Raw genomic sequence first — 25,701 nt, 5'->3', positions numbered from 1 at the left:
CCCTTAAGGACCTTAAATTATTTCCTTCGATTTAATTTTGTAATAGGCCCTATATTGAATTCAAATTGGATTGGAGAATGTAAATCTTTTTTTTTTTTTTTTTTTGAAAGGAAAGACAAACAACCAGAACAGAAAAGCCTACCAGGAGGCTGACACCACAGAGGCAGGCAACACAGAAAGCAATGAGAGGGGATCCAACACACAGACGCTCCAGCAAAGAGCGTCACCCCCAACACCACCAAAACAAAATTAAGGAGGGCAAGGAAGACCATCCTTATTCAAAACAAGAACCAAAGAAGATGAGGGCTTGTCAACCCAAACCCGAGAACCCATCTCTTGAAAACCCCGCGACGCAAGGAAATCCGCGGCTCCATTGGCTGTTCTTGGCACCCAAGACCAGCGACAGAACTGAAAATCTTCACTCACCAATTTAACTCTCGTCAGAACAGGATAAGCTTCCCAACTGCCAACATCAACAGCTCCGGAGAGCCAATCAATGGACTCACGAGAATCCGACTCCAAAATAACCGATTGAAAGCCCAAAGAAGTCCCCAATTCACAACCACGCAGCAGAGCAGTCGCTTCTGCCGCAGCAACAGAAAGGGAAGAAAAGGCATATCTCTCAGCAGCCATAAACTGACCATTAGCATCTCTAATGATCACTCCAGCAAAACCCGAATGAGTCGTATGAGACCAGCTAGCATCAACATTTAGTTTATAGAAAGAAGAATGAGGAGGTATCCATTGAGGAACCTATTCACAACATGCAGAAGGCCTAGCAACACGATTACCCGTCCACCCCATGGCTTCCCAGTAATAACCGATAGCAGAGGACACCCCCAACAAGACCTTAATAGGATTTGTTGATGCACAAAACCGGAGGTCTTGGAACAACGTAAATCCGACCGTGAATCTGCATAAAATGTAAATGACACAAGAGTTATCGTGGTTCACCCCAAGGTTTGGGCTACGTCCACACTGATTGTATTATATTTCTCTGTTGAAGAGGGAGAGAGAGCTTAGGGGATGTGAGGAGCTTTGAGAGGGGGTGAGAGGCTTCAGAAATGGCCTCTGAGAGTGAGAGTGAGGCCTCCCCCAATTGTGAGGGTGAGGGGTCCTTTTATAGAATAAGGACTCCTCACTTATTACATATTTGCCTCTTCCTTTATCCCATAATTACATTTAAGTCCCCTGAGTATTTGTACGAGATCTAAATACGAGGCCCTAAATATGGTATAAACAGTAGTCCCCCAAGTCTTCAGTCAAGAGAGTCTTTTGGCTGGAGACTTGAAATTCAGTCCATGTGTGGGCCGAAGTAACTAGATGTCGTCTAGAACTGATGCTCGATATGAGGCGGTGCCCAATCTGAAATGATGCTCAACTAGAAGTAGCACATGTTGCGAGGCCGCTCTGCTTGTAGCTTGTGTTGCCTTGGTTGGCTCGGCTTGTGGTGTTGAAGGTGAGGGAGTCCCTTTTATAAAATAAGGGTTCACTCCTCAGTACATGAATAATGGGTGCTCTCTAATGAAAGTGAGGGATTCCCTTTTATAGAATAAGGGCTCGCTCCTCAATACATAAGTGATGGGCTAGAGTCTCCCAAGTATTTTTTATGAGGCCCAGTTGAGGCCCAATATATGGTACATAATGTAGTCCCCCAAGTCTTCGGTCAATAGAGTCTGTTGGCTGGAGACTTCAAATTGGATCCATGTATGGGCCGAAGTGGCGGTTGTTCTAAGGCGGTATTTGTATACCTTGCACTGAAGCTTTGTAAGTGAAGCTTTGCAAGTGAAGTTTTGAAGCTGGAGCTTTGTAGCTAGAGCTCCGTAAATGAAGCTTTTGAAGCTGTTTGACATGAGTGATGCTCATGAATGTTTATGTTGATTGACATGAGTGATGCTCATGTATGTTGTCATGAGTGATGCTCATGAATGTTAATGTATGATTTGTCATGAGTGATGCTCATGAATGTTTATGTATGAATGACATGAGTAATGCTCATGTATGATTTGAAGTACTGGGCGTACTTTTGATGACCGGGTTGGTGCTATTTTGGGCATATGGGCCTTCGCCCTCCACAACATGCCAGCCCATTTATTTTGGGCTTTGCCTTTTTTTTTTTTTTTTTTTTTTTTTACCCTCTGATGGGGTTTATACATATTACCCTCTGATGGGGTTTATACAGATGTCTCTGAAAGATAATAAATTATATCATTCTGGTGGGATGTTTATTCCTTGCTTTTGCCCTTTTTTTTTTTTTTTTTTTTTTTTTTTTTTTTTTTTTCTTTTGTAATTATCTCAGTGAGTAGCATGCTTTCTGCTTTGCTCTTTTGCTTTTCTTTCTCTTTCCTTGCGCTGCATTTATTATTCTTTTGCTCTTGCTGAGGTCCAGGTGCATTAGCCTTTGCAGATGGCAGACAAAAGTAAAGTGAAGTTCTCTTTACTTTGCTTTACTTTTGCAGATTTGCAAATGGCGGGGGCATGGACTTGTCTTTACAGCATCTTCTGGAAAGTCAAAAAGCAGCTTTTAGGGCCACTAGCAGCAATAGCCATCATCTCTTCTTTTTCCTTTTCTCTGCTGGTTTATTGAATCTCTTCTCACGCCGGTCGCATGCGCCCATCCATCTGAGGACTTACCACCCTGACTTTTTAATGAAAGGATGCCCAGAAATCATAGTGTAATCTGTTTTCTCCATAATTGCCATAGTTGCATTCTGATACTCCTTGAACAAAGAGACCGAAGGGAACCTCCCAGATATTCTATGAACAACTATAGAGTTATCATCCCTCTCATATCTCTGCGCCTGGCTCAAAGGGCTCGCAAAATCTTTGATCCCCGACGACAAGTACGTTTCTGGCAACGAATAAAACGACGTCGTAGGAGTGGTAGGCATCGTGCGCTGCGTATCTACGACAAGAGGACTAGTGTCGTTCATTTCAGAAGAAGAGAAACTCACGATCTTGCTCGGGGAATGAAACGCTCAGGGTTCCTCGATGACCACGCCTTCTGATGCGGATGACTTGGAGTCGGAGTCGGCAGAGGAGAGTCGGGGGATGAGCAGAGAACCGTCAGGCCAAGAAGTGGGCTGAAGATGGGCAGAGAAGCAGTGCAGAAATATCTGGAATCACGGTGGTCTTCATCGTCGGAGTCGGGGTTGACGATCCAGAAATATCTGAGAACTTCAAACACTACAAAAATGGCAGCAGCTACTTTCCCAGCGTTTGGCTACTGAGAAACTAGCAGATCACAGAAAGGGGGGAAAAACCCAGTAGAGCTTATTCGATCTGGAGCCGAGTAGCGTCAAGTATCGAAAGTTTTGCTGCTTCTTCTTCTTCTGAGAAACCCACAATGGTGGCGAGCTGTAAGACCTTCTCAAAAGGATCTGATGTGCAAAGAGTTTTTGTAACGATCCCAACAGTAGAGATGGTGAACAAATCATCGGCAGTGGGTGCTGGCATCATTCGTCGCAAGCAATCGGGGGGAGTGAGATCGGGCGCGGTGTGGGTGCTGTAAACCTTAACAACAACATTGAGAAAATCGGCATCCTGGAGACTTTTCGATTCAACCTGCTGCTCAATCGAATGAGCCACCCTCTTAGACTTCGAACGACTATTGAAGTTTTAGCACCATGGTTTGCCAAGTTTAGAGAGCTGGTGGTGTTTGCGGATCGGAATTGAAAAAATTTCGAAGAAGCAGAGTTGGATGTCGAAGTCGAGTGAGGTCGGCTGGGTCAGGAGGTCTGAGTGGGTCTCATTTGTTGAAGAGGCGGAGCTCCACACTTACCTCTCTGCCCTCGCTGCGGTTCTCTTAGCTTACTGCATCCGCCTTGATTGGTGAAAGCTTGAGCCTGAGCTCCTCCTCTGCTCTGAGCTTCTTAAACCGCTCTAACTCGTGCTTCTCCACGACGGGGCCGCGGCAGCCGCTTGATCTGATCCAGCCCCAAAGTCACCAGCTTCCTGGAGGGGATCTTGAACAGAAACGCCAGTATCATAAGCATTTCTGATAAAATCACTATGAACAGTAGCTGAATCATCTTTCTGGTGTTTTTGTTTTGGTGGGTTGTGGGGAAATGCGTGAGTTCAGAGGCAGAGAGAGAGAGAGGGCTCTGTGTCTGTTTGAGATTTTGATCTTTTCTGTTTCTTTCTCTCACCAGAAAATGGAAAACGAAATGGGTTTTTTCTGGGTTCTTTTTGCAGATACACGGGGAAGATTGTGAAGGTTTCACGGTGGTGTGATGAAAGATTGAAAAAGAACCGACGTAATTTTTCGTGTCGATTCCCACAGACGGCGCCAAATGTTGATGCACAAAACCGGAGGTCTTGGAACAACGTAAATCCGACCGTGAATCTGCATAAAATGTAAATGACACAAGAGTTATCGTGGTTCACCCCAAGGTTTGGGCTACGTCCACACTGATTGTATTATATTTCTCTGTTGAAGAGGGAGAGAGAGCTTAGGGGATGTGAGGAGCTTTGAGAGGGGGTGAGAGGCTTCAGAAATGGCCTCTGAGAGTGAGAGTGAGGCCTCCCCCAATTGTGAGGGTGAGGGGTCCTTTTATAGAATAAGGACTCCTCACTTATTACATATTTGCCTTTTCCTTTATCCCATAATTACATTTAAGTCCCCTGAGTATTTGTACGAGATCTAAATACGAGGCCCTAAATATGGTATAAACAAGACCCATTCTGAATAACTTCCCTACCCACCAAGAGACTAGTCCAAGCCCAAGAGGCGCGTCGTCCTTTCGTAGCATCCCAAAAGGAACAATTCGGGAAATACCGGGCTTTAACTACTCGGGCCCAAAGAGAAGTCGGATCAGAGATCAACCTCCAACATTGCTTCACTAATAAGGCATCATTGAATTCAGAAAAGTTTCTAAAACCCAAACCACCCAAATCTTTAGGGAAGCCAATAACCTCTTTCGAGACCCAATGGGTTTTCCACTTAGCACCCTGACTCCCCCACCAAAAATCAGCAACTAAAGTATCAAAATCATGACACACCATGGCAGGGAACTTAAAAATATACATTGGGTAGGCTGGAATAGCCTGGACCACCGCTTTAACCAAAACTTCACGCCCCGCAGTGGATAAAAATTTATACTTCCATCCTTGTACCTTTCCCATCATTCTCTCCTTAATATAAGCCAACCCCCGTTTCTTCGATCTTCCCCATATAGTAGGGACACCCAGATAAGCTCCGGGATCATGCACAACCTTGATACGAAGAATATTAGCCAACTCAGCGAAGACCCGCTCAGGAATATTCGCTCCAAAATAGACACTTGATTTTTGAAAGTTAACTTGTTGTCCCGACACATCGCAGTACATATTAATCAAGTCCACTAAATTCCGATAATTTTTTCCATCAGCCTTAAGAAACAGCAAAGTGTCGTCAGCAAAAAAAATATGAGAAATAATAGGCCCAGAAGCACCCAACTTCACACCATCCAGCAGCTTATCATGCACTGCTTTCTGAATTAAACAAGAAAAAACCTTCCCCACCAACAAAAAGAGAAAAGGAGATAGTGGATCCCCTTGCCGGATCCCACGAGAAGGAACAAAGCTTTTTCTAGGCTAGCCATTCAGGAGAATAACAAATTGAACAGAGGACACACAAACCATTACTAATTGCCACCACCTATTACAAAAACCCATTCTACCCATAATAGCATCAAGAAAGTCTCATTCCACTCGATCATAGGCCTTCTACATATCAATCTTAAGGCCCAACTCATATTTAGTTTTAGCTTTACGCCCTTTCAGAAAATGAAACATCTCGTGGGCGATTCTAATATTATCGTGTATCTGCCGACCCGCCACAAAGGCATTTGAGATGGAGAAATAATGTTCGGCAACACCACCTTCAATCGATTGGCCAAAACCTTAGACAGAACCTTATAAGAATAATTACATAAACTGATCGGGCGAAACTGAGAAACCATTTCGGGATTAGGCACCTTGGCGATAAGAACCACATGAGTAGCATTTAAAGTATCAGGGCAAACCTCATCTTGTAGCATAGTATGAACAAAGAATTAACATCTGCTTTCAGATCCTCCCAAAACGAATGGTAAAAAATCCCTTGGAAACCATCTGGTCCAAGAGCTTTAAGCCACCCCATATTCATGACAGTTGCCTTAATCTCCTCATCAGACACCAGCGCAATCAGGTCTCTATTCGTTTCCTCAGTAATTCCAGGTGGAACACAATCTAACAAAGCACCCCAGTTCCGAGGTCCCCCTAATTTAAATAAATTCTGAAAATGGTCCTCCACCATCTTACGAACCCGACTAGGGTGCTCAACCCACTGCTCATCATCAGCCTTAAGCTTCAGAATCATATTTCTTCGCCGTTGTAAAGTAGACTAATGGAAGAACTTGGTATTTAAGTCTCCTTCACGCAACCATTTAACGCGGGATCGTTGGGGCCAAAAGCTCACCTCCTGAGCTTGAAGATCATCAATTAGCTTTTGCTTCTCTTGAATGACTTGAAAATTAGTTCCCCACTGCTTTTGAAGCTCCATAAGTTGCGCAGTAAGCTCCTTAATTTGATGTCCCTGCTTTTTGAATTTATTCCGGCTCCACCTAGTATGGTAAAATCGACAGTCATTAAGTTTCTTAACCCATTTCACCTGCATCAGTCCGACCCATTGCCTTGCCCAACACTCCTCCACTATCTTTTGGCATTCCTCCTCCTTCGCCCAAAACGCCACAAACCGAAACAGCTTGCATCCCAAAGTCCTACCCGAATCAGACATGATAACAATTGGACAGTGATCTGATCCAAGAACAGGACCATGCTCAGCAAAAGTAGTAGGCCAAACCTCCTGCCAAAGCCCATTGATTAATCCCCTATCCAACCTTTCTTCCACCCACTCCCCATTCCGAAGACCCCTCCAAGTATAGGCTGGACCGTCAAAATCAAGATCCTATAACTCCGTCGAATTCAGGAAATCCGCCAAATATCGAGGTCTTTTATAGGTACCTTCCCCCCCCCCCCCCCCCCGATTTTTCATGATCCCACAGGAATTCGTTGAAATCACCCCCCACACAACCAAGGAATGTCCGAATGAGAAAAATGAGAGTGCGTCCAATCCCAAAAACTAGCTTTTTCCCCTCTATACGGCGTACCGTAAACACCAGTAACTCGCACCCAACGTTGCTCACCCTTAACTCTGGCTATAGCATCAATCACATGCTTAGAGGAAAAAACAATTTGCACTTCCATGAACTCATCCCACCATAAACTTAATCCACCAGCTTTCCCAATGGGCTCCACATTAAACCCATTCGCAAACCTTAAACGTCTTCTTAAACTATTTATTCTATGATTTTTCATTTTGGTTTCGGAAAGAAAGATCATAGAGGGTCGTCTATTTCTAATGAGCCCATGAAGAGCCCGAACTGCCGTGTCCGACGCAAGACCACGACAATTCCAGAATATATAACTCATGGCGACCGTGTGGCTGTTAAAGGCCAGCCGCCACCACCCCGAGCTTGAGTGCTCGAATCCGATTGCATATCCTTTACATGAGCATCCTCACAAACTTCCTCCAGACAAACCCCCATACGTTGACTGCCACTTGAACCCTCCATAGTCTCACCCTCTGTATAGACAACCCGTTCAATCATTAAGCAACGTTCTGGTAAATTTCGACCTAGCCAAGTCTCTTCCAGCACCGCAGAATGATTGCTCAAAAACTCTAGCCCTCTAGCTTTCTTAAGGGGGTTGTGAAGAAATTCCCATCTTTGGAACCGCCCTCCCCTTTTCAGACCACTTATCTCAGCATATGTGGGATCCATAATCGCCCTGTCCTCAAAAACTCCCCTGAGGGTGTAAAATCCCACCCCTCTACCCTCGAAAGAATTCCAGGTTCATCACTAGCAAGTTGACTAATAATTGATACCTCATGCGCTATCTGATTATCTTCAGCCAAAACAGCTTCAGAACTTATATTACTAGAGACATGTCCCCGCTTACGTCTCCTCCATCACTTCATAAGCCGCTGCTGTATGTCTAAAACGAATCCTCTAGTCGGTAACCCCTCACTTGGCAGATTCTTACTAGGACCCGTTTCATTTCTATGACTGGTAGGCAAAGCATAGTCCCGAGCTGTTCCAGCTTGTCTTCGCTCACCTACTCCCATCGCTAGAGGTCTCGATGGGACCAGTTCCTCTCTTATACGTTGCGCTTTAGTCCATTCGCCATACCCAGCAGTCCCACTAGAATCAACTTCAAAGGTACATTCCGTATTGATATGATCAATACGCCCACACCTGTAACAGAAATCTTGGAGTCTTTCGTAACAAAACTCCACCCACGTGTCCCGAGTGGACCCCCACCTAAGCCAGCATCCGATACACAAAGGGTTGACAGTGTTAACAAGAATTTGCACCCTCAAAAAGCCTCGAGCCTTAGCCGTATCCTCCAAATCTAACACCTCGCCTGCAGCTTGCGTTAATTTCTTAACGTTCACCAACGTACTCAGCCCAAGTGGCATGCCTCTAATTTGAATCCAGAAAGGTACCAGCTCCATCACAATTTCTTCCAACGCCAGATGCAGAAACCATTTCTTAACAGACAAGTTCTTCTTCATGATTCCCCATGGTACTTGGTCAAGAATCCTTTTGGCCACATTTTCATCCGAGACTGTGATAACAAAAACATTGTCCTTCACCCATTTAACATCCACCTCCCCAAATTCCTTCCAAGCTGATCTAAGAATATTCCTAACTCCCCATTTATTTAGAATTTTTTTCGTAAGAACCTTACCCACTAATTTTACTCCTTGTTCCATTTCAGACAAATCCAGAGCTTCCTCAAGCTGAACCACAAGATCTGTAATCCCACTACTCGTCATCACTTTCCCCTGGACAAGCAAGAACAACCACTATAACCCACCAGAGTTAAATATATCAGATAAAGACCACCGCCTCAATAGACTACCCCAAAAGGCACCACTCAGTAGCTGATATCCAACCTTTGAAATTACCAGAAGAACAAAAAGTGTCCTATACCAGTTCCTGTTGTGTGACACTATCCACAAGCGACACCCTTGTTGACCCTCTCTCTGAAAATTAAAATTGTTAAAACTCACCACCCACCTTATCTGCAACCAATTAATGCCCATACGGGAAGATAACCTACCAATATTCAATAAGCTGAACCCCTCTCTGTGCCAAACAAACATCCATGTTCTCCAGTGAGAGAATTTCAGAACGATGTCAGCCCTAATTAGGAGAGAGAACAAAACCCCCAAATTAAGATGCAATAAATTGACCCCACCCATCCAGCGCGGAAGAGTGAAATCGAACTTACCCACCTATCTGAGACTCCAATTGAAAGCAGCAACTGATAAAACCAACCCTGACAGAAGTAAATAACCTTCCCAGAGCAAAGCTCCACCAAACAACTTCCAGATCCTTCCCCAAAGACAAAAGAAAACAGACTCCAAACCACAGATCCAAACACAACCAGAACAGAAACAAGGAAAACCCCACACCAACCTCGAGACAAGAAGACGAAGTCACGCACCACGGCGGAAACTCACAGAGGAGGAAAAACTCTCACGCCACCCGGAGAGAAAAAGTTTTTTAGAGGGCTAAAGGGAAAAATATTCAATCGAGAATGTAAATCTGTTATATTGTACATAAATGGAACTGGATTCTCTTAGTAAATTTAAATAACATTTTTTGGTATAAAGTTTTTTGAGTATTTAGGAAAAAAATAATAAATAAAAAACGTGGCTGTTTGTGTGAACCCTCTGCAAGCAAATGAGAGAACGAAAACCCACCCAATCCACATTTGACATATTTGTAGGTATATGCTTTCTTAAAAATTAATTAGTGCCAATTTGACAGTTGAAGCCTTTATATAAGGAGCCTTGCTTCTTTACCCAAGATGGTTTCAAAGTTTTAGTTTCTTTGAAACCATCCTTCCCTCTCTCTCTCTCTATCACTCTCTCTCTCTCTCGGGGAGTCTAAAGCATATATATATTTTCAAAACAGCATCAAACTATACATATTCGATAGTATCATACATACATATATATTGTAAATCCAGTATTTACAGTATTTTATTTTCTCTTGTTGCACTGTTGCAAGGTTCCAAGAATTAAACTTTACAAGTATACTATTCTCAGTTCTCACAACTTTTAGTAGCATCTACTGAAATAAATATATATGTATACACACACACACACGCAACACATAATCAAACATCTCTTAATTCACATACCAGAAGCTTGAATCAATAGTAGTCTTCCACCGTCTCAAAGCAAAGAGGGAGAAGCAAGGGAGGGAGATGGCCGGAAACGACTGGTTAAACGGTTATTTGGAAGCAATTTTGGATGCAGGAAATAACACGAGGAAGAGGGACGACGGGAGGCAGAAAATTTCAAAGTTTGAAGAGCAAGTAAAGGCCGAGAAGTTGTTCAATCCGACCAAGTACTTTGTAGAAGAAGTTGTCAATAGCTTTGATGAGTCTGAACTCCACAGGACATGGATTAAGGTACCAATTGTTTTTAATTTCATGTAAAATTAATACTAATTTAATTAATTCAGTAATTAAGGTTTTGCAGTTCAGGCTGTCTTTCATAAGCTTATATCAGAGCCCTCCCGTACTAACTTTAGTTAACATTCGTTTTGTGGCCCTCAAAGTCTCACATCTCCAGCAAAACTTTAGGGTTTTTTTTTTTTTTAATTTGAATTCATGAACAATGCATTTCCACAAAGAAATGATGAAAGGCAGTGAATTGATTATTTCACTCGATGTATATATAATTGTAAGGATTTAGTGAATTGAGTGACATATAAAATAGAGAGAATCTGATTCACAAAAATGGTTCCAATATGGGATGGGGATGTGATGAGCCATGAGTGATGAGCATATATTTGAGAATTGTGGGGGCCACAGATGGGTTTACACTGATTTTCTCCTAAGTTTAGTAGACCCCATGTTAATAAATGGTTTTTGTATACTATTTGGGGCCCACAAATGCACGTAAATATGATAGCTTTTTCAATGCGCTGGAAACATGACCCGATACACTAACTATGCATGTGTGTGTATATATAAGAGATTTTTCAGTGTGTCAAGAACACGATCTGGTACATCAAGTATAATAATATAATTGGTTGAAAACTTGAAAAAAAAAAATCCAAATAATTGTATTGATACACTTGGTGTACCGGACCGTCCTCTCGACGCACTAAAACATTTCTCATGTACATATATGTTCCCATTTTTTTGGTCCAATCCTAAAACTCTGATCTCATGAAAGGTGGATGCAATATTCTGTATTTGTTTAGTGTTGATAAAAAAAATAAAAAATAAAAAACTAACTAGATAATAAAACTCATGTTTTAAAAGTTAAATTAGTGTGAGAAGTATTAAATTAATGGGTATGGTGGTGCAGGTAATAGCTACAAGGAATAGCCGAGAACACAGCTATAGGCTTGAGAATACGTGCTGGCGCATTTGGCATCTCGCCCGTAAAAAGAAACAGGTGAGTGAATCAAGTGCTCAACTAAAACTAGCTACTTGACAAAGGAAAAGAAGGAATCTGGTTCGAACTTGGTGTGTGGGTGAGTGAGTGCAGATGGCATGGGATGACGCTCAAAGGCTTGTCAAACGACGTCTGGACAGGGAGCAAGGGCGCCGTGACGCGGAGGATGACCTTTCCGAGCTGTCTGAAGGCGAGAAGGAAAAAGGGGACGTGAGTTGCGCAGAACCAACAGTGAAGGATATTTTAAGAAGTAAATCCGACATGCCTGTGTGGTCCGATGATGTTAACAAGTCTAGGCATCTTTACGTTGTCCTGATCAGGTACGTATATATTTTTGCATATGCAGTTGAAAGTCAAAGTGTGCCGTACAATTTGATTATAGCGCGTTTCTTGTTCTTGACATCAATGACATGTTGTAGTATGCATGGGTTGGTGCGTGGAGAAAACATGGAACTCGGAAGAGATTCCGATACAGGCGGTCAGGTAAGAACAATGATCCGTTGATTCAGAATGATAATATATTCATCAAGAAGTAATATCATGTATGAAATTAATACTAATGGAATGTGTATGGATTTACGTATGCATGGTACCTGCGATATTCAGGTCAAGTATGTGATTGAACTTGCTCGTGCTCTGGCTAATACAAAGGGAGTCTACCGAGTTGATCTGCTAACGAGACAAATTACTTCACCGGAGGTAGACTCCAGCTACGGTGAACCCAATGAGATGCTCATATGTCCACCTGATGGAAGTGGCAGCTGTGGAGCCTACATTGTCCGCCTCCCCTGTGGACCCCACGATAAGTAATACCCTTCAACCCTTTTTTTCTTAATCCTACTGCCCTAGTACGTGTCTAGTGACCTAGTCCAACTCCAGATGTGAATATGAATTTGATTGAGGCATGCTGCCTGCAGGTATATACCCAAAGAGTCACTTTGGCCTCACATACCTGAATTCGTTGATGGGGCTCTCGGCCACATTGTGAACATGGCAAGAGCTCTTGGTGAAGAAGTCAATGGGGGAAAACCCACATGGCCTTATGTGATCCATGGCCACTATGCCGATGCTGGGGAGGTGGCTGCTCACTTGTCCGGGGCTTTGAACGTGCCAATGGTGCTAACTGGGCATTCGTTAGGCCGAAACAAGTTTGAACAATTGCTCAAACAAGGGAGGTTGACAAAGGAGGACATCAACGCAACCTACAAAATCATGAGGAGGATCGAGGGTGAGGAGCTGGGGTTGGATTCTGCTGAAACGGTGGTCACCAGCACTAGGCAAGAAATCGAAGAGCAATGGGGACTCTACGATGGCTTTGACCTCAAGTTGGAGAGGAAACTTAGGGTTAGGAGACGTCGTGGAGTCAGTTGCCTTGGACGATACATGCCAAGAATGGTGGTAAGCAACACTTCACATTCTCTTCTCCTCACTGTCAATGATTGTGGATTTCCAAATGAAAGATTAATGACTTAACAACGTCATGTCTCATATTTCATTCTTTTCTTCCCAAAGTCTTATACAGACTAATCACTATGCGGTGACGACATTTAGGTTATACCGCCAGGCATGGACTTCAGCTGTGTTACTGCCCATGATTCCGAAGGAGATGGAGATCTCAAATCCTTGATTGGCTCTGATAGAGGTCAAAGCAAAAGGCATCTGCCTCCAATCTGGTCTGAGGTTGCATATTCTTCTACCTATTTCTCCTTTCACATATTCCCATTCCCTTCAATTGGTTATACAGGTATATATGCATTTTGTCCACCGGAAATGAAACAATCTCCCATCTCCTCCATAGCATTTCCGATCCTCCATGGAAAGAGTGAATGGAGATCTTCCTATAAATAAACTAGGTTTAGACTGACTTACAATAGGCATGTTATTGCCTGCTGATGCTGATTTCGTTTGTTGCAATGCAGGTAATGCGATTTTTTACCAACCCTCACAAGCCCACTATACTTGCATTGTCTCGTCCTGACCCCAAGAAAAATGTTACTACCTTGCTCAAGGCCTTTGGGGAATGCCGAGCTCTTCGGGAGCTAGCCAACTTGGTAAAGTTCATACTTTGATTTCCGATAACTGGATCATGTATTCTTAAACCAGACACTAATGCTGGGTTACACCTGTTGCTTATGCAGACACTAATACTTGGTAACAGAGATGACATTGAAGAAATGTCAAATAGTAGCTCGGTTGTTCTTACAACCGTACTCAAGCTCATTGACAAGTATGATCTGTATGGGCAAGTGGCCTATCCTAAGCATCACAAGCAATCAGATGTGCCAGACATTTATCGTCTAGCTGCAAAAACAAAGGTACATACACACTGTATCATATAGGGCTTCAATTATTTCTTTAAAAATGAGCCTTGGTTGACTTCACAAGGTCAGATGACCCTTGTATCATCGTCCCCAAATAATCTGTTTTCGTACTATGCTACCTGCTGGTCATTTCTTTTCAACACTTCAATTTCTGAGAGTAACAAATTACATTGATTTCTATTGAAGGGAGTTTTCATCAACCCAGCTCTCGTGGAACCTTTCGGGCTCACAATTATAGAGGTGAGCTTTTCATGATCATCTGCTTCATTTCTAGGCTCTAGTGCAGATATTCTTATGAAACGGTAATTATTTGTCCTAATTCCTCACTGCAAACAGTGTATATAATGTTCTTGTGGTTTTGTTTCCAGGCAGCTGCTTATGGTTTACCAGTGGTCGCCACCAAAAATGGAGGGCCTGTGGATATTCTGAAGGTAACTATATTATTTATACCACATTTAGTTACCTCATTATTTCCACAAACAGAGGTGGCTCACTTGTATTAGTGATTCTCACAACTATCAGAGACGTGGAATACTTATTGTTGCTTTGTGTCTAATGAACTAACGGATAGCTGACTCTGTATTACCAGGCACTAAATAACGGCCTCCTAGTTGACCCACATGACCAGAAAGCCATAGAAGAGGCACTGCTCAAACTTGTCGGAGAAAAAAACCTCTGGCTTGAATGCAGAAATAACGGTCTGAAGAACATCCACCGCTTTTCGTGGCCAGAACACTGCCGAAACTACCTCTCCCATGTTGAACATTCCAGAAACCGTTACCCCACTACCCGTCGTCAGATCACGCCAATTCCTGAAGAACCATTGAGTGACTCTCTAAAAGATGTGGAAGACCTTTCTTTGAGATTCTCTGTGGAAGGAGACTTCAAGCATAATGGAGAGCTCGATGCAGCAACTAGACAGAGGGAACTGATTGAAGCCATAACTAGAATGTCTTCGTCCACTAGCAATGTAGGTGCTACTTATGGTCCTGGCAGAAGGCAGAGTCTATTTGTAATTGCCATCGACTGTTATGACCAGAATGGAGACGGCACCCAGGTATTTCAAGAAATTCTAGTGAATGTAAAGAAAGCAGCAGGCTTAGGCTATGGCCAGGGTCGAGTAGGCATTGTGTTGTTAACTGGTTCCAGCTTACAAGATATCATGAAAGCGTTTAAAGGGTGCCAAGTAAACATAGAAGATTTTGACGCGTTGGTCTGCAAAAGTGGGAGTGAAATGTACTACCCATGGAGGGATTTAGCAGCTGATGCAGATTATGAAACCCATATCGAGTACAGATGGCCTGGGGAGAATGTGAGGTCCATGGTTCCAAGGCTAGCCAGGCTAGAAGTTGGAGCTGAGGATGATGTCGTGGAGTATGCCAGATCAAGTAGCTCTAGGTGCTACTCTTATAGTGTGAAACCAGGAGCCAAGGTGAGAAACTTGCTATACTGTCGAGAAACTACTAACCTCAATGGAAAGTGGTTCCCTAAGACATATTTGTAGTTTCATAATAAAAAATATCTATGATCTGCTGTAACAATTGTAGACTCGACGGGTTGATGACCTGCGCCAATTGTTGCGGATGAGAGGCTTCCGATGCAACCTTGTCTACACTCGTGTAGCTTCAAGGTTAAATGTTGTACCCCTAGTTGCATCAAGAGTACAAGCACTAAGGTTGGGTTTCATTTGCTTACTGTATTATTATTACGCAACACTACACTGATGAAAGCATCAGAATATTTTGGTATTACTAAGCTGCTCTTCTATTCTCCTATGTAGATATCTTTCTGTCAGGTGGGCCATTGATCTTTCGAAAGTGGTTGTATTTGTCGGGGAAAAAGGAGATACAGACAATGAAGACTTGCTGGCCGGCCTCCACAAGACCCTAGTTCTAAGAGGCTCTGTTGAGTATGGCAGTGAGAAGCTTATTCACGGTAAAGACAGTTTCAAAAGAGAAGATGTGGTCCCACAAGATAGCCTTAACATTGCCCTCGTGGAGAACTACCAAGCCCATGATATCTCAGCAGCACTTGAAGCACTTGGGATCAGGTGCTTTTAGTTTTTTCCATTCCTTTACTTGTTTATATGGGGAATATATTTCGACAACTCAAGCAAAAGTCTGAGTGCCACATATAAGGGAATATACATCTCCACAACCTGTAAGTAATTTCTCTTTGTGCAAGCAAGCATATAAATACAAAATAACTGAATTTTCCGTTTCCACCCTACCCTATATATCTTTTAATTTCATTACTGACTACTACAGAAAGGGCTCCCTCCCGTTCATGAATGATGTCTACTGGACATTCAAACGCACCTTAAAGTGCTTTGTTTAAGCATTCGTTAGCCCATGTTAGCATGGAGTATAAGAACTACCAATGTATGTGTGGTGAGTTAGTGGCAGATAGACTGCTATCCAGAGCCAAGTTAGCTAGGTGAATGTCAAAGACATTTTTCCATTAGTGTATATCCAAGAGAACTAATTTCTCACTTACACAAAGACATTTTCACTTATTGTATAGTGTTTGTGATGGAAATTTGTACAACTTTAACCAATGCCAATGCACAAAAAGACATTAATTTCAACTTGCACCATACCAACAACTAAATCAAATATCATTATGTCCCTGTTGCAAGAAAGGAACTAGATTTGGTTTCGGTTCTTGTTTGAACAGTTACCTGAAAAGCAGGCCAAGTATTCTAGGCTCTAGCCATTAGCCAACTGATGATTTCATTCTCAGACTTCCATCTTCCGCAATTCATGCGTCTGTTTCAAGTTTTTTTTTTATGCACAGATGCCCACTTCCACTTTGTATTCCTCTCCGCAAGTGCATATAACCACATGAGATATTCCCTGTCAAAAGCATAGTTTCAATGAAAGGAAGGACACAGAATTTTTTCTTATTCAAATAAAATCATCTTCTTTCCAGAAAATATTCACTGAAGATAGACTTCAATTATCCTACATTTCAAAACCATCAAATTTCCATGGAAACAAAGGCACCAAAATGCCAGATAATTCCTTTTCAAGTCTATTTAAGTGAGAACCCTTTCTCCAACAAACCCAGCTTTGGCACTTTGATTGGCCATATCACCAAACGGTCGCATGGTAACAAATTTCTGTAAATCTGTAAACACCAAAGAAAAACCCAATAAACAGTTTACCCTCAGTTTCTCAATTTGGTCCTGCAGAGTCTTCAAGTACTCAGTTTCTCCAGCTTTGTCTGATAGAAGAGCATCGTATTCTTCTTCCAGGGTCTTTATATCCATTGCCCTTAGCTCTGGCTGGAATCACCCACGTGAGAAGAGAAATGAAAAATTAGTTCACTCTATTCAAAATCCACCAAAACTCCATATTCCGGACAGTAAAACCAAGGACACACACTAGCAGAAAATAAAGTAATCATGTGAGACCAACTTCCCAGAGCATATCTTAGCATCGAATTTTAAATCCTATGTTTCTGAAAGCACCCGCATAGGCATGTATACATCCACAAAGACATCAATCTATTTGTATTAGCAACCAACTGACCTTAAAATCACTTTCCCTCAAATTTACTTGCTCAATAGCCTGCTTCATCTGAATCAGCACAAGAAAGCAGCATAAGAAACAATCACAACTCAAACTGTGAAGCAGATCTCAAAGAGAGGTCGAATAGTTGCAATATTAATTTAATAAAGGAAGTTGTTCTATAGGATGTGATGTGAAAAGCAGAATAAGCTTAATATGATTCCTTTCAAGTCAAATTGTATATCATACCGGTAGGTTCTCATGAAAATACATTGTCAGTTTTAGCTAAATACTTAAGCCTGAACATACCAAATAAAAAGAAAAAACAGAAAACCAACAAAACTTTGTGCAACCAAGATCCACTCTAATCAACTCATGTATATAAACGGCCACAACAACAACAACAACAACAAAGCCTTGTCCCACTAAGTGGGGTCGGCTATATGAATCCTAGAACGCCATTGCGCTCGGTTTTGTGTCATGTCCTCCGTTAGATCCAAGTACTCTAAGTCTTTTCTTAGGGTCTTTTCCAAAGTTTCCTAGATCTTCCTCTACCCCTTCGGCCCTGAACCTCTGTCCCATAGTCACATCTTGGAACCGGAGCGTCAATAGGCCTTCTTTGCACATGTCCAAACCCCCGTAACCGATTTTCTCTCATCTTTCCTTCAATTTCGGCTACTCCTACTTTACCTCGGATATCCTCATTCCTAATCTTATCCTTTCTCGTGTGCCCACACATCCAACGAAGCATCCTCATCTCCGCTACACCCATTTTGTGTACGTGTTGATGCTTCACCGCCCAACATTCTGTGCCATACAGCATCGCCGGCCTTATTGTCGTCCTATAAAATTTTCCCTTGAGCTTCAGTGGCATACAACGGTCACACAACACGCTGGATGCACTCTTCCACTTCATCCATCCAGCTTGTATTCTATGGTTGAGGTCTCTATCTAATTCTCCGTTCTTTTGCAAAAAGTATAAAATATTCTGTTGTCAGAGTGTCAATCTAAATCATACATAGAACGAGAATCCATCTAAATAAAGGTTCAAACAATCTGACGACAAAGTATATCATACTGCCTTCCAGAGAATGTTTCCTGCTTATACATGTAGAGAGAGAGAGCGAGAGAGAGAGAAATTTCACTTGTCAGACTCTGACTTGTGATGTTGCCAACCTGCAAGCCTAGACTGTTGTTTAGGTTGTCTAAATATCACCTAAATTGACTGTCTAAGAAAGTAGCATGTCAAACTTTCTGGCAACATATACCTTATGTATACCCCATCTAAAAGAAAGAATCAATATATGCTAATTTAATGGAACCAAAAAAAATCTTGTGGAGGCAACCTTGCAGTTCTCGATAACAAGTTCAGAGTTCATTTGTAAAATATCATCAAGCTTGGCTTTAGCAGAGTCCAACATGTTCATTAGGTTCTTCCTTGCATCATTGCCCTGTTATGACAAAATAAATCGAAAGGTTGCCACTACATAAAACTCCATACATCTTAAGGATCAACCAAAGTAGTTCCATACCTGGTTGTCCATGCTGAGGTGGTTATCAAAACTAGCCTTCCCTGTATAAGACGAGTAAAAATAATAATATTACAAGTAAAATTACTGTGTATCAGAGGCATGTCTTGAATTAAAGACACCTTGCTAGCATCATATGGAGCATGATATATTTTCCCTATCATTGGTGTATAACTGAGGCAAGTTGCTCTTACAATACCTAATTTGGTAGTGGTACAGCTTGTTCTTAACCCATTTTATAGACTGCAATTTATATGCTAATTTAAAATAAAGAAACAGATCATAAAATATGATTGGAAAATTTGTTTTGGCTAGGAAGGCCTTGCTTCTTTCTTAAACAGAATGATTATTACATACTTTCATTTGGAAGGTAGGGTGTAAACTGCAAAGGCAGCATGCATAAAGAAGTTTCATCAGCTCCAGCATGATGCTTTTAGGTTCAACTGTGTTGCAAAATATTAACAATTTGAATGCAATGGTTTCTAAATCACCAGCTTTCTTTCAGGACTTCGCCTTAGAAGGCATAAATAACTTCGCTAATAGATCACATTTTATTTGATCTCATTGCCATTATATTATATGCACAACAGAAAGTTGATGATAGAGACCCCAAACTCAGAAGAGCATATAGTTAAGTAGTCTAGGGCCATACCTTGAAACTCTTTCTCATCAAATCTATCCTTAACCTGCATAAAATCTAATTAGTCCTGTGACACAATTAACTTCTATCTGCATTACTTTAAACTTTATATCAGAAGCACAAGCAAGAAGATAAAAAAAGACCCAGCAATACATAATTACGCATGAGTTTCACATCTCCAAAAATCCAAATCTTTTATATAGTCAAGTCTGAAGAAATAAGCGGTTTTTTATGAAGGAAAGGGGAAAAGGACTTGCCACAGTTGGAAACATAGATTCATGGGTTATTATGGGGCTCTTGTTGAGTACTGGCTCACCCTTAAAATCTATTTCATTACTATAGTGGGATTTTAAAGAAATGGGCTTCAATTTTTAAGCTTCTCATTACCCGCAGGAGTCCCACCTCCATGGCATAAAAATTACTGTTTCTTCAATCAAGAGTCAAGACATCAAGTCAAAGAAGTGAGGAAATTGTACACATATGTATTACAGTAAACTAGAAAGATAGCCAACATCGTTAAAGAAGCTATCACATGTGTAAATAAAGAAAGACAAAAAAGAATGAAGTTGTACCATTCCATGCTCTCCCGGTTCCATGTGAGTGCAGTGAGAATAGACCCAATCCTAACCAAAATTTAAAAAGGGAACAATAAATGCAATGAAGAAAGAGCACAATGTAAATGAAGGTGACTCCAAAACCAAACCTGTTGCAGCTGCAATTTGGCATTGACATCCTCTCTAACCTTCATGTAGTGAGTGCTGTTATGACAAACATGGAAAGTCAATAAGTATTTTTTTTCTCGATTTATGTGTGTCCTCACTGGGAATAAGTTGATATAAAATATCAGCTTCATGTTAAACAATTTAGCTTGCGTATTGAAATACCTCTTTTCTATAAGCTTGGAAGATAAGTTGATTCTTTCTTGTTCGATAAGCTCCAGAGTCTACATAGGTACCAAAATATTTATTGTCATGACGCATGAGCAATTGAACATATGATAAACTTATTCATTTCTCTTGGAAAGTAAAATGAATACTAGTCAGGGATGTGAAATGATAAACACTACATGCATAATTCAACTCGCCTTTACTATTCCATTAAAGAGTCAAAAGAAATATTTTTATGAAACAAATTTTGTCTTATACGAAACAGATAAACCCAGACTCTCAAATGAAGTGTAGTCAGCAAAATAGTAATGTACATCAGAACTTTGAATTTTTTTAACTTGTTAGATACTCCCTGCATTCTTAACTTCTTACAATCAGACATGCATGGCCAGAAAATAGAACTAAAAAACTTATCTATATGGTATTAAAAAAATGTACAGAAAAGCATGGCTTATACGCACTTGAATATAAGCAAGGCTACCGCACATTATAGAGAAGAAAGGGCTTCTGATTATGAGTTAAACATGTAAAGAAAACCAAAGAAAAATAAAATGACCAAAGTCCAAGTATTGACCTCAAAATGGAACACCAACACAAGCGTAATATCAAACAGGCTTCTATTGGATACAAGATAGTTATACCATTGACGTGAAGCTGCTCAGAACAGGTCAATGTTTTTTATTTCAAGTAAAGTCTAAGCCATGTGTTTGGAACTTTGTTGGGCAATTAGAAATTCCATCTGAACAGAAGACATAAGGAAGAAAATGACTTTTTCAAAAGTTAAAACAGAAGGCACGAGGAAGATGATGCAGCTGTCCACTTGGATTTAAAATGTTTCTACATTTTTCACTGTTTTACTTTATGAAAATTGATGATTATTACAATAATTTGCACACCTCACAACTTCCATTTGTACATACTACATGTTGCCAAGTTGATTGCTTTAAGTTTTAACCTCATCTTAATTAGCATACACCAGCAGAGCCACACACAAACACACAAAGGCTACCTGGATCAGGGTGGACGAATCAGCCTCCAAAGAAGCTATCTTTCTCTGCTTTTCCAAAATTAGTGAGCATACTTGACCCTTGGCATTTTTCATCTGCTCAATGTCTTCCATGAATCGTTTTATTTCTGATATTGCTGCAACAGAAAAGAGTCACAATTCAGAAGTGTAAAAGGCAACTAACTGAAGAACAAATGGCAAATAGAAAATAGTTTCATATCTGGAACTCAATGCATTAAACTGCTCGAATGTTCAAATGGAAGATGCTGGATTTTACTTTCCCAACTAACTACAAATTAAAAGGAAACCTTAATGACCAAAACATCTGGACTTGAATGCATTAAATTGCTTGAAATGTTGTAAAGGACTTATAATCAACAGAAATCCTTGAATAACTAGAATATTCAAACAAGTTGAACACAGATCCAATCCAATTGAATGCATCTCGTGCCTCAATCTCACTTCTCGCGTGTCTGAGAAGCATAGGGTAGCAGCAAAGAGTCAAGATAGACTTGATTCAACAGTTTGAAGGCTGTCCTTTATAAATTGCTGGCATTTTGGTCATATAATTAGCATTAAATTTACATTTAAAACGAGTCTACTGTAGTAGGAAGCTAGGAGCAAAATTCGATGTTCCAACATTTGGGAAAAATACGGGTATTAGATTGAAGGAAACGAATCAAAATTTTGCACTCATTAATTTTAAACACAGATTAAAAGAATGAGCAAACTGCCTGCACACATACAAAAATTGCGTCAAACTAAGCACGAAATGTAAATGCGAAGAAGAAGACAAGAACCAGAATTGAGATCGTTCTCCAATGTCTGAATGGTGGTCAACTGCATTTGCTCTTCCACTGAGACCTTTGCAGCTTGATCTTCCACATCTATACATTTTTTGAATTAAAAAAGAACAGATCAATCGGTCGAAATTTGCGTAATTAATTCAGAAAAAAAAAAAAAAAAAAAAAAAAAAAAAAAAAAGAGGAAAATATCAACAAATTGAAAAGAGAGGGATTCGAAATGGAAACGCACCGTTCATCTGAGAGCGCAATGTCTTCATGTACTGCAAGTATTCCTCCATTTTCTTCCTCTTCTTCTTCTTCTTCTTCTTCTTCTTCTTCTTTACTTTCTTTCTTTCTTTACAGCTTTAGCTCACAGAGAGCGAGAGTATGTCAATCATCAACTGTGAAGTGAAGATTGGGATTTAGGAATCGCTGATTTTTGGAGGGAAAGTTGAGTAGAAGATCGAGGTTCTGGTCGCCAGATACATCCCCTTACTTCCCAGCCCAAACAGACATTGCTGATTTTTATTGGGCCCAAACAAATTTTGCTGATTTTTACTGGCCCAAACACAATTGAGTGCTCACAATTTATTTTAGGTGGTGATTTTTACAAACCTCATTTTATGTCACATACACTTTTAATAATTTGATAACTTTCTGTAAATTATACCTAGCGTGATGGTTTGACACACCTCATTCACCTCACACCAAACCGGTCTTCTTCTCGTCGGCCTTGTGGAAAAGTGCATTAGCACTGGACCTTACGGTTTCAAGCTAAAAGGCCGGTAAGTATTGCAGGGAGAACTGAAATATCATTTGGTAACTAGTTTTAATTTTTAATTTAAAAATACCTATTTACTAATTTGTCCACCGAATTTGTATAAAGTTGACAATTTTTCTATGGACTTTGATTTTAACTGATAACCCTTTGAACTTTATAAATGGACAATTTTCCTCATTACAAATATGTGAAAAAATTTGACAAATACCTCTTTCAAAATAGTAAAATTTAAAAACCAAAACCAGCAACTAGTTTCTCTAATTTTCAAAATTTCGCCTTGTGTTTTCACTTTTTATTATTAATTTTCAAAACAATAAAATTGAACTGTAAGATAAATTTATTGAAGCCTAATGATGACTATTTTGTTTTTTATTTTTAGTTTTAACTTTTTTAAAAAGTTCAACTTCATCAAACAAGAGTTCAACTTTTTTCGTTTTTAGTTTTCATTGGTGCTAGTGGTGTCCTCATGGAACTTGTCGGGGGCATGGATTTTTGGTTTTTGTGCTAATCTTGGTCGATGTGAGATTCTATGTGTTGAAGTTTGAGGTGTTTTTATTGGACTGCAACTTGCATGAAATTATGGAATTAAGAAGATTATGGTAGGACTATATTTTGCTCTTGCAGTTCAATTGATTTCAAATGTAAAAGTGGATAAATCACCCTCCAGGAAGTTTAGTGCTGAATTGTCGTGCCCTTATGCACCAAAGTTGGTCTTGTTGCTGATGATTTGGCTCGTTTGGGTTTGTCAGTTTGGGTCTAGTCTTTTTTGAGCAACTCCTCTTTTTTATTATCAGTTGCCAACTGCAGATATAGTTGGAATTTTATGACCTCATGATATTCTTATATAATCTTTCTTTCCTTTCGGGCTTATGCTCTGTTGTCAACAAAAAAAGACAAGTTCAACTTTCAATTTTTAAAATGTTAAAATTAAAAGAAAAACAAAATAATTGTCAACTGACCCTGAAAATTTATCTCACACCTTGACTTGTATTGTGACAGCCCGTCCCAAAATATATTTTCGATTGTGTGAATTGACTAGAATACCCTTAGATGTTAAGTATATGGTGTAGTGTTGTAGTTTGAGTTTGGGTGTTAGACTAATCTAATTAGTTCCTAAGTTTTTAGAACTTAAAAATTATGGTTTTGTGGTTGTTAGTAGCCCAAAAACTGGACCACACACTCACACTCACACACACCACTCCCGTTGACTTCTCTCTCTCCTCCCTCCCTCGGATTTCTTGCCATTTTCATACAACCTGTACGGACAACCCTCAAAACCCTTTCAAACTTCACATATCGAGGTTGTGATCGATGTTTTTGGACTCCTTGCAAGCTTAGGAGTCAAATGGTAGTGATGGTTGGACATGAAAATCTCAAAAAACCCGAGAAACCATAATCTCCGATTTGAGCATTGTTCATGCCCTCGTGATTTTGAAGTTTTTAGAAGATTTTAAGCTGCTAGTGAGCTTTAGGACTTCTTCACGGAGCTCGAAGAAGAAAAACAAAGTGAATTGGACGTCGGGAAGTTGAGTTTGGCGAGTTTCAAGTTTGGCCGGATTATCGAGGGTTATTCGGCAAAATCCAGTGGATTTTAGGGATTAAAGTGGTAAGGTTTTGTTCCTCTCATCCTAAGCTTCAAATTGGTATAAATTTCGTGAATTTTGGTTGAGAATCGAAGAAGATATAAAGGTTTGATTGTTTTTGCAGAAACCGGTGTCGGCAACTATCTCCGGCGATCCAAGGAAGACGAAGAAGAATATTCCATCAAGTCTGACAGAATATTCTAACGGCATCAGGTAATGCCGTTAACTTTTGTTAAGATTTAACGGAATATTCCTAACAGCAGTTAAGCTTCAGTTAGGGTTTGGTCGCGTGTGGGGGCGCGTCTGGCCGCGCCTTGGCCGGCGCGTAGGAGGTCAGGAAATTTTTCTAAAAATATGGGGATGTTCCTGAGGTTGAGTAGATCATGGTGATATATTCAAATACCCCATTTGAGATTTGTATGAGAAGTTATTTCCTAGTTTTGTGTATGTGCTTTAAATAACGTTTATTCAGTTATTTCGCATATAAGTGAGACCTATCCTGAGGATGAGCGCCATCAATCGAGGCTCGGGGGCTACAACCCTTCTACATATCAGTGAATGGGCTTTTGGTTTTCCATATATACCTATATACTTGAGTTTTTCCCAAAAAATGAATTTGAATGATTATACGTTTTGACATGCCATGCAAAGTATCTGTCTATTTTATTATGCATTAGTAGTTGTATATATTTATGATTGGTGCTGCGGACGCACAGGTAAGTTCATAAATTAAAGATATGAGGTTACTTCAGTTATGTGAGATATGATGTGATGTATTGAGAGCTCATGAACCTACACCCCGGTGTTAGTGCTCCCGCCCAGAGTTAGGGCACAATCTTTTATGTGATGTTCACCTCCCGCACCATATGCTCACTTTGGATCCAAGTTAGGTGCACAGACTTGTTGTACATACCACTTTAGGTGGTTCCGACTCGTAGGTGACCCGTGATTATTCGCACAGCTTTCACGTGATCGTAGTACTAGAGCATATTTACTTTACACCTAATCTTGTCGTACAGACCACTTTAGGTGGTTATGACTCATGTGCAGGATTTGATTTGAGTTAGAGGGATTTGGCTGATGCATTATTTGACATCGATACTTGTAGCATAGCATTGAGATACTTTGGCATGGTATACTTTTATGGATTT

The 25,701-nt window shown here is 40.6% G+C and overlaps 3 protein-coding genes across 6 annotated transcripts in view; 2 read left to right on the top strand and 1 right to left on the bottom strand.

The window, feature by feature from the left end:
- LOC126621479 (phytolongin Phyl1.1-like) overlaps positions 1 to 25,701 on the top strand; it is an 86,439-nt gene that overhangs the window by 21,619 nt on the left and 39,119 nt on the right. The window lies entirely within an intron of this gene.
- LOC126621476 (sucrose-phosphate synthase 4-like) lies at positions 9,898 to 16,051 on the top strand. Its single transcript, XM_050289975.1, has 14 exons — positions 9,898 to 10,509; positions 11,417 to 11,506; positions 11,600 to 11,826; positions 11,926 to 11,989; positions 12,113 to 12,312; positions 12,424 to 12,904; positions 13,058 to 13,186; positions 13,426 to 13,557; positions 13,645 to 13,821; positions 14,014 to 14,067; positions 14,196 to 14,258; positions 14,417 to 15,259; positions 15,375 to 15,502; positions 15,608 to 16,051. Exons 1-14 carry the CDS (start codon positions 10,303 to 10,305, stop codon positions 15,885 to 15,887), a joined length of 3,075 nt encoding a protein of 1,024 aa, XP_050145932.1. The 5' UTR covers positions 9,898 to 10,302; the 3' UTR covers positions 15,888 to 16,051.
- LOC126621480 (uncharacterized) lies at positions 16,312 to 22,687 on the bottom strand. The gene is made up of 12 exons (XM_050289983.1): positions 22,437 to 22,687; positions 22,202 to 22,288; positions 21,405 to 21,538; positions 20,393 to 20,451; positions 20,212 to 20,266; positions 20,081 to 20,131; positions 19,521 to 19,554; positions 18,872 to 18,912; positions 18,686 to 18,790; positions 17,361 to 17,408; positions 16,994 to 17,113; positions 16,312 to 16,682 (listed from the first exon to the last, which is right to left on the bottom strand). The coding sequence occupies exons 1-12, from the start codon at positions 22,483 to 22,485 to the stop codon at positions 16,614 to 16,616; spliced, it is 852 nt and encodes a 283-aa protein (XP_050145940.1). The 5' UTR covers positions 22,486 to 22,687; the 3' UTR covers positions 16,312 to 16,613.

The sequence above is a fragment of the Malus sylvestris genome, chromosome 5 (assembly GCF_916048215.2).
Source record: "Malus sylvestris chromosome 5, drMalSylv7.2, whole genome shotgun sequence".
Taxonomy (NCBI): domain Eukaryota; kingdom Viridiplantae; phylum Streptophyta; class Magnoliopsida; order Rosales; family Rosaceae; genus Malus; species Malus sylvestris.
This window is presented reverse-complemented; position numbering and strand designations above follow the sequence as displayed.